The sequence below is a fragment of the Apteryx mantelli genome, unplaced genomic scaffold, assembly GCF_036417845.1.
Source record: "Apteryx mantelli isolate bAptMan1 unplaced genomic scaffold, bAptMan1.hap1 HAP1_SCAFFOLD_20, whole genome shotgun sequence".
NCBI classification, from domain to species: domain Eukaryota; kingdom Metazoa; phylum Chordata; class Aves; order Apterygiformes; family Apterygidae; genus Apteryx; species Apteryx mantelli.
In genome coordinates this window covers 10,966,310-10,974,955 of record NW_027118553.1, presented here as the reverse complement: position 1 = coordinate 10,974,955, position 8,646 = coordinate 10,966,310, and the positions used below count along the sequence as shown (strand labels likewise).

The window sequence follows — 8,646 nt, the reverse complement described above, 5'->3', positions numbered from 1 at the left end:
TACCCACATTCTCCAATTCATACTGACCCACAGTGTCTCCTAATGAAGTTTGGACATATCAGAAAAGCAGTATTTTCGATAGGAGACATGTATGGACAACCTTCCCCCCCACCTCCACAGCCCTGCCATTTCCCTCATCAGCCACTGGGGACTTTGATCACTCTTGTTCAAATCGAACCTTTTGCCACTCAAGGCTGCAGCTGAATGTTACAGCTCAGGTACACCAGTTCCAACCTGCTTTCCTCAGAGAACTAGCTGCAAACAGACACAGAAGATTTTCTCTTAATTGAAAACAATCAACAATAAAATTTGGAACAGTTCAATAAAAGATACAAGACACTCCTCAACTGTATGTTTAATCCAAGTTGCCTCCAGTGAGCTCCACTGCCCACAAGACGCAACCTTCCTTGAAATGTTTTCACAGATAGATAGGAAAGGATAGACAAGAAACAGAACAAAGGAGCTGCCTAAAGAGACAATGAGACTCCAGAAAGATGAGTCAAGCTTCAGACTGCCAGCAGCTCAGAGCAGCAACTGGAGAGCTGAGATGTACCTGAATGATAAAGATTAAGGGGAGGAGGAAGACTAGAAAACTATGGAAAGTGCATATGCCCATAGAGTCTGATTCAAATATGACTTTAGAAATGATTAACTTAATCAGGATTTGTAGAAATACTTGAAAGATTACTGAGACTACATCCACAGCCTAATAGACAGAGCAGTGGAAACACAAGGTCAAGGGCAGATCAATATTTCTTCTCCCAAGATTAATACCCTTCCTGGAGATTTCCACTCTTTCATCACAGCAAAACATTGACATTAAAATGAGCCAATCATCTGAGCTGGTGAAAGGGTGCTCATATTTTTGAAATGTGGAAAACAGTTCTTCACCTTTCCAGGCAGAGCTCAGGTGTCCAACCACAAGCACCCAGGGGCACCTGGAGAGGCTCCGGTGTCTCTGAGGGATCTGTCTGGGCCTGGCAGCTCTCACAGGGGACCTGCGGGAGACCAGAGCCCCTCAGAGCTGCAGATAGAGGCTGGGCAGAGGGGACCAAAGCACCTGCAATGGCACCAGCCACCCATGACCCTGTGACTGCATCCCACCCCAGTTCTGAAAATCTCTTTCCTTTTCATAGGGGATGCATAATCTCCGTGGAAGACCAGTAGACTGAAACAGAACAAATCAAGAAAGACAATGAGAACAGAAAAAAAAAAAAAAAAAAAGAAAAGAGAAAAGAGAAAAGAGAAAAGAAAAGAAAAGCTGTAAAGTATAACAAAGCATTTCTTTGCTTCCAAACTTTTTTTTAATTTCTTTCTTGTGTCATTTTTAATGTCCTTTTCTAAACTTTTCTGTTATAATCAGGCCTACACCACTAAACAGGATATTGTTGTGTCTCACACAGAGCCCGGTGCTCAGAAGACCACCCCCTGCCCAGGGCTGTCCGTGCCACCCCTCACTCTTTGCACACAGCACATCTCATTCTGAGGTGTCGGGCTCTCTTGACAGGTGTGGAATACAGGGTGACCAGCTTCAAGGAAATACTATATTTTTGGGTGGTCAAATTTGCACTAATCTCGACATACCTGTGTTAAAGCAATGTTTTAAAGGAGTCCCTAAAACATCTTAATGTAATAATTGACAAAAAAAATCCTCATTTCCAAAATTTCACACAGCTTTTACCATTGCCAAATATTTATTTATTTCTTATTAATTGGCAGCACCATGTTCATGCACTACAGGAATTAGTCTGTCTATGCGAGTGTTAACATATATAGAGAGAGATACATTCTTCATCAAAATACATTTGCTGGCAATCCTCTGCATGGAGAAACTTTGTTCTGAGGAACTACTCTATTTAAATGGACATGTTTCAGATCTCTTCTTCTGCCTCTCGGGCCTTTCTTCTTCCTCTGCCTCTTCTCTCTTTACAGAGCTCTCCAGGGAATGGTGCACTGAATCACAGCACTTGAGACTGTGTCAAAGACCTTGCTAAAGTGAAGCTTCACAAAATCCCCTGCTTTCCCCTTCTGCACAAAGCCATTCATCTGATGGCAGAAGGCAATCGGGTTGCTCAGGCATGGTTTCCATTTCCCCTTGGTCAATGCATGCTGCCTCTTCCAGGCCTTGTCCTTCATAGGCTTGGAGATGGTTTCCAGGAGGATTTGCTCCATCACTGGACTGAAATGAGGAGGACAAGCCTGTTGTTGCCCAGATCCTCCCTCTTGCCCTTCTGGAAAATGGGTGCAATGTCTGCCTTTTCCCAGTCATCAGGAACCTCCCTGATTACCCTGACCTTGAAAAAATGATCAACAGCAGCCTTGGAATGACTCCAGCCATCTCTCTCCTGCACCCTGGGGTGCTTCTTGTCTAGTCCCAAGGATTTGTGTGTGCCCACTGGGCAAAAGTCTTCTCCGGCTGCATCTTCCTCTGCCATGGGTGAGGCTTTGCTAACACAGAAGCTGTCGAAGGACTTGGGGGCCAGGGAGGCCTGGCAGTAGACAAGACCAGTAAAAGGCAAGGTAAAAGAGGCAATGAGCTCCTCAGCCTTTCCCCTGTCTTCGTCACTACGTCCCCTGCCCCACTGAGCAGGGAGACCATATTCTCCTTGGCTGCCTTCCTTCCTTGTCCTGCCCATGTACTTACAGAAACCCTTCTGGTTGCCCTCCCTGTCTCTTCCTAGTTCCACCTCCAGCTCCAGCTGAGCTTTGGCTTGCCTAACTCCATCCCTCCCACCACAGGCAATGTCTGTGTCTTCTTCCTAGATAGCCCATTCCCCTTCCAACCCTCTGTGCACTTCCTTCTGCCTTTTCAAGTCCTAAATCACAAAGTCCCTGCTCATCCATGCCAGCCTCAGGCCAGGCCCCGATGGACTTCCCTACAGACTGGAGTGTTCCTGTGCTTCAAGGACGTTGTCCCTGATGATCTAAGAGAGCTCCATGGCTCCTCTGCCCTCCAGGGCAGTCACCTGTGGGGTCCTGACAAGCAGATCCTGAACAAGATGAAATCCTCTCTGCTGCAGTCCAGAGCAGTGATTATGTTATTCCTCCTACCTCTCCACCATCACAAGGTCACTGCAGTGACAGACAACCTCCACATTCACATCCCCATCCAGCCTGAGCTTCAGGCAGGAAAGAAAGGGCAGGATGCCACCATCTACCTAGAGGTGCAACTACAGAGGTAGAGAACTCACCCTGCAGAAAAGCCTGCATTTCTCCCCTCACCACTGAGAGGATCCAGGCAATGGACTTGTATGTGGTTAAAGGTGAATGCAAAGAACTTCCAGGGTAATGTAGCTATGCCTGAGGCAGTGCCTCCCAGGCTGCCCTTACAGTCAACAAGGAAGGAGGAGGAGGTGTTCATCTGCCTTCTTTTAGATGGTTACATAAAGCACAAATGACTCCTGTCCCAGGGACATTTCCTCTGTGCTTGAAATGGGGCCTGAGGTCATAGGCTTTTAGGAAAATTCAGGTTGAAGGGCGCACAGGAGGCCTGTAGTGCAACCTGTTGCTCAGAGTAGGGTCAGAAACCAAAAAATGTCCCTGCCAAAGGATTTCTGGGGTGATAGAGCAGGAGAAGACAGCAGAGGGTTCACAGGGTGGTATAAGTCCCATGGACGAAAGGCTTTCCTTTTTCCCCTTCTCCAGAGAATTAAATCCTCAGCTGTCCAGAGAGAAGAACCTGGGACACTAGCTTTGCCACTAACACGGAGGTGGAGAAGCTCCTGAGTCTCTTACACACAGAGGCTGGTCCAAAGGCCACCACCCCAATGGCACCAGACCCCCCCCAGGCATCCCTGCCTTGTTGCTGGGCACCCTCCAGCCCCACGCAGGAGGTCTGTGGGGAACAGAGTGGGGTCTGCAGCCTGCAGCCCTGGCCACTCAGCAGGTGTGGTGGGACCCTGCTCCTCTAGATGAGACTGGGCTCTCCTGCCTTTCCCCCGGGGTGAAGCCTGTGTCCCCTCTGGCTGGGAATAGAGTCCAGCAGGGAGGGCCAACACAGGGAACACGATCTCTGTTCTGGGGTGTGAAGAGAGAGGGGAGGGCAGAGGGGAATCTGCTCATGCCCCGGGCACTGATTCCCTCCCTGCAGCCAGTACAGCCCTGCTGATGCCCTGTAACCCATGAGCCCAGGAGATCGGACTCCCATCTGCTCTGGCTCCAAAGATTTCTCAGCCCTTCAGACCCAGGAGGCAAAGCACCAGTCTGGGGACACCTCAGCAGTCAAAGGGGCTGAATGCCTGGTGTGTTCCTGAGAACTTCTCTACAGTCTCCCAGCACTGCTTTGACTCCTGTTGCCCATGGAGCAGAGACTCCTTTGGAGGATGAACTCTCTCACTGTGTAACTCTGGAGGACAGGGTTGACAGGTTTGACCAGGCAGTACAAATGCCAGCAAGGCCTCAACCCCACAACAGTGTCCCCTGCCCCTCACTCTGCCTTCCAGCCCCTTCCTCCTAGAGGATTTGGCTTGGGAGGGACCACCAGAGATCTCCAGAACCACGATCTGCTCTTAGCTGGGCTAACTTTACAGTTAGATCAGGTTGGTAAGTGCTTTCTCCAGGAGAGTTTTTAAAGATCTCCTGGCCCCTGCCCCAGTGCTACTCAACTATCATGATTGTTTTTTTTTTTTCTTAAACTCATTTGAAATTTCCCGTACTGCATCTTCTCCTTGTTTTCTCTTGTGCTTTCCTCCCCTTGGCCCCCAGCCACACCATCCCATCTACGTTGACTGAGAACAATCACAGCCTCACCTCCAAGCACAGCCTTGCTGGGATCTCCTGGGACCATTCAGGTGGGCCATGGTGGCCAGCTCTAAGTAGACATACATGCTGCAGGTCCCTACATGGTCTCGGGGGGGAGTGTATGGAGACACAGCATGACCCAGGGCAGAGCCTGTGGGCCAATGCCAGGGCAGAGTCAGCATTAGCAGGTGTGAGAAGAGAAGACCTCCAGCAGCTCCTCTCCACACCCTGGCAGGGAGTGATGCACCGAGAGGTTCTCCTGAGAGATAATGGTGATTCAAGAGAGGTGACACCATGAACTGTAATGCTGGGCACCAACCACCTGTCCTGGGTGTGCAGTTCTGGCAAGCAGTGCCAATGGCTGCAGCCCCTGAGAGACCTCCGACCCTGCTAGCAGCAGTGAGGCCCCTCCATGACCGTCGAGAGCTTCCTGGAGTGTCATGACTCCCATCTGTGCCCCATCTCTGCACTGGCCCAGCCCTGCTGCCCTGCATGTGGCCCCACGGCCCCACTGCCCCACTGTACAGACACTGCACAGGACAGGGTTTGTTCTGCAGTGGGGAAAAATCCCCCCAGCATGGTCCCCATGACAGACCTCAGTGCCCTGTCCCGCAAGGACCTCCCTCCCAGCAGCCTCCCACCAGTCCACATCCCCTGCCCAGCCCTGGTCCTGTCCCCCTGAGGTTAGCAGAAGGCCATGCTCTGGGGTCTGCTGGTGCCTGGGCCCCAGGAGAGAGGCCAGGCCAGATGGCCATCCCCATACAGGTGCTGAGCCCAACAGGCAGACGGAGCTGGTCACATCCAACGATCACCCCTCACCAGCACCATGGGGAATGACCAGTGCTGGAAATGGCTTGTATGAGGGGCTGGGTCTGGGAGGAGTTTCCTGGAGCAGTTTCTCTTCTCTGTTCATGCAGCAACAAGCTGGGCTGCATCTTTGTTCTGACAGACCCTGTATGAGGTCCCCCATGGGAGGAGGATGGTCCACAGGCCCAGTAGATGACCCCAGGACCTCCTCTGCATGCTCCCTGCCAGCCCTGCAGAGGACCCAGGAGAGGGTTCATCCTCCCAGGGCTCACAGTTGGACGCCCAGTGTTCTAGAGGGGCATGGACCCTTGTCTGGGGGTGACTTCTGGGGTAATGGCCAGCATGCAGGGTGGGGGAGGTTGTCTGAAGGAGATGTGCTGGGGACAGGGCCTGAGGGACAGCAGCAAACTCATATGGCTCCTGGGTGCTGCTTCCTTCAACACAAGCTCCCACAAGGGCTCCCAGCCTTCTTTTTGGTGCCTCCCTTCAGGAGGGATGATGGCACAAGGAGCTGGGAGGGCGGGGAGCATTAATCCTTCTTCAGGCACTTCCCAGGCCATGTGGAGGGCCAGCGGAGCAAGGACTTCTGGCTCTGCACTGGGAGCTCACTTCAGTGTGCCCACACTCGGAACATTGTCTTGCATTAAAGGTCGGCAATTTCAAGCCCAGTTCCACTTCCTTCTCATCTCTCCCAATCCCTCCTCTGATCTCGCTGGCCATTCTGACACACCCTCCCCTCTTCTGCCGCAGGGCCCCGAGCTGATAGTGCTGCTCTGCAGAGTGAGCAGGCTGTGGGGCCACAGGGCCACGGGGTCACTCTGCACTGGCCATGCTGGTCAGGGTGGGAAGCAGACCCAACCAAATGGGGATCACGGCCTCTAATCCCACCAGGGACTGCTCATGTGGCAGGTGCTTGGAGGGACTATGGAGCATTTCCAAAAGTACTAGTTGAGTCCAGGTGCGCCTCTACATCTTGCCCCTGGTATCGCACTGATGACATGAATCGCTCTCCAGTCGCCCTTCCCCATGACAGATGGGTCCCCACTGCCTCTGCTGGGATGGCAGACTCCTGCTTTGCCCACGGATACCTGGGTTTAGCACTTCACCCTTAGGTGACTCCACCTTGGAGTACCTCTCCCTTTGTGAGGCTCCACTCACTGCCCACCGCAGGTACACACTGGCCCAGGAGATTCCCAGAGCTCTCCTGGCACCTCCAGATTCCCCTCCAGCAGGACGGGCATCTGATACTGTGCTTTAACATGTGGAACGGCCCTGGGTGTGCACATCATCATTCACAATTCATTATCTCCACTGTCACTGGACAGTGATGGGTGAGTCCTAAATCCAGCCCTTGGTCTCTAAGAGATCATTACATGATTAGGAGCTTTTTGCTTCTAAACCCATGGACAACTCTGCCCAGCAGGCCCTTTTGACATGCAATTCCTTAGGCCTCTTCTTGACACCAGCTTGGGAAGAAAAAAACAGCCTTCAGGCACTGCACCAGGAAGAACCTGCTTTATTACAGAGATACTGCGAGGGAGTCAGCTCTGACACAGCATTAGACACAATTTTCTGTGGGTACCAGGTGAGACAGAGCAGTCTCAGTAAAAGTGGAATGAATCCAAGCGTTTGTGTAGCAATATGATAACAAATAATAATAACAGCAATAAAAGTAAAAATAAAGTGAACAAACAAAGCTCAGGGCTGGTTGGGATACCCTGGGATTCAATTGTGGAGAGCAAAGGCAATGTTACCAGTGCTGAAAAATGTCCACAAAACCACTTTCCTCAGGGCATCCTTGAGCTCCTTGTTCCTCATGCTGTAGATGAGAGGGTTCACTGTTGGAGGCACCACCGTGTACAGAACAGCCAGCACCAGATCCAGAGCTGGTGAAGAGATGGAGGGGGGCTTCAAGTAGGCAAATATTACTGTGCTGACAAACAGGGAGACCACGGCCAGGTGAGGCAGGCACGTGGAAAAGGCTTTTTGCCGGCCCTGCTCAGAGGGGATCCTCAGCACAGCAGTGAAGATGTGCACGTAGGACAGCACAATGAAAACAAAGCACCCAAAGGTTAAACAGAAACTAACCACAATAAGCCCAGCTTCCCTGATGTAGGAGTCTGAGCAGGAGAGCTTGAGGATCTCAGGAACTTCACAGAAGAACTGGTCCACGACATTGCCTTGGCAGAGTGGCATTGAAAATGTGTTAGCAGTGTGCAGGAGAGCATGGAAAAAACCACCGGCCCAGGCAGCTGCTGCCATTTTGACACAAGCTCTGCTGCCCATGATGGTCCCGTAGTGCAGGGGTTTGCAGATGGCGACAAAGCGGTCATAGGCCATGACAGTGAGGAGAAAAAACTCTCCTCCAAACAAGAAGAAAGCCAGGAAGACCTGTGCAGCACATCCTGAGTATGAAATGGCCCTGGTGTTCCAGAGGGAATTGGCCATGGATTTGGGGACCGTGATGGAGATGGTGCCAAGGTCAAGGAGGGAGAGGTTGAGGAGGAAGAAGTACATGGGGGTGTGGAGGCGATGGTCGCAGGCTATGGCTGTGATGATGAGGCCGTTGCCCAGGAGGGCAGCCAGGTAGATGCCCAGGAAGAGCGAGAAGTGCAAGAGCTGCAGCTCCCGTGTGTCTGCAAATGCCAGGAGGAGGAACTCGTTGAAGGAGCTGCTGTTGGACATTTTACTATCTCTGGGCGTGGGGGACTGTTGAAAGAAGAAAAGACATTGAGAATTTAGGAGAGACTTTTCAAGCAATGAATCCCCCCCCCCCAAATGTTGCAGTTCTCATGGAACCCCCCACTTTGCCTCTCTCTTTACAGAGAGGATCTTTGTTCAGCTCCCTTGCTCGAGTTCCAGTTTATGGTCACTGAGTGTGCTGAGGGGCAGGAAGCTCTGCCCATGGGCTCCAGGGGAGTCTGTTCTATTGTAGAGTAGTGGGAATGGGGCAACGGGGGTGACTAGCTCTGACATTCACAATTTCTGTCAGGTGAAATCCATCCATCATGTAGAAAGGCTTTTCAGCATCTTCACTCCAAACTGTAAAGAATGAGGGTTGATAAACAGAGTTTTAGGGATTTTTTAATATTGTTTATT

At 51.5% G+C, this 8,646-nt stretch overlaps 1 protein-coding gene across 1 annotated transcript; it reads right to left on the bottom strand.

Annotated features, from left to right (window-relative positions):
* Nucleotides 1-7,338: 7,338 nt before the first annotated feature.
* On the bottom strand, nucleotides 7,339-8,133 carry LOC136996114 (olfactory receptor 14A16-like; the record flags this gene model as incomplete). Its single annotated transcript, XM_067317103.1, has 1 exon — nucleotides 7,339-8,133. A coding segment is annotated over one exon (795 nt), but the record flags the coding sequence as incomplete, so codon positions are not given.
* Between the last annotated feature and the right edge of the window lie 513 nt (nucleotides 8,134-8,646).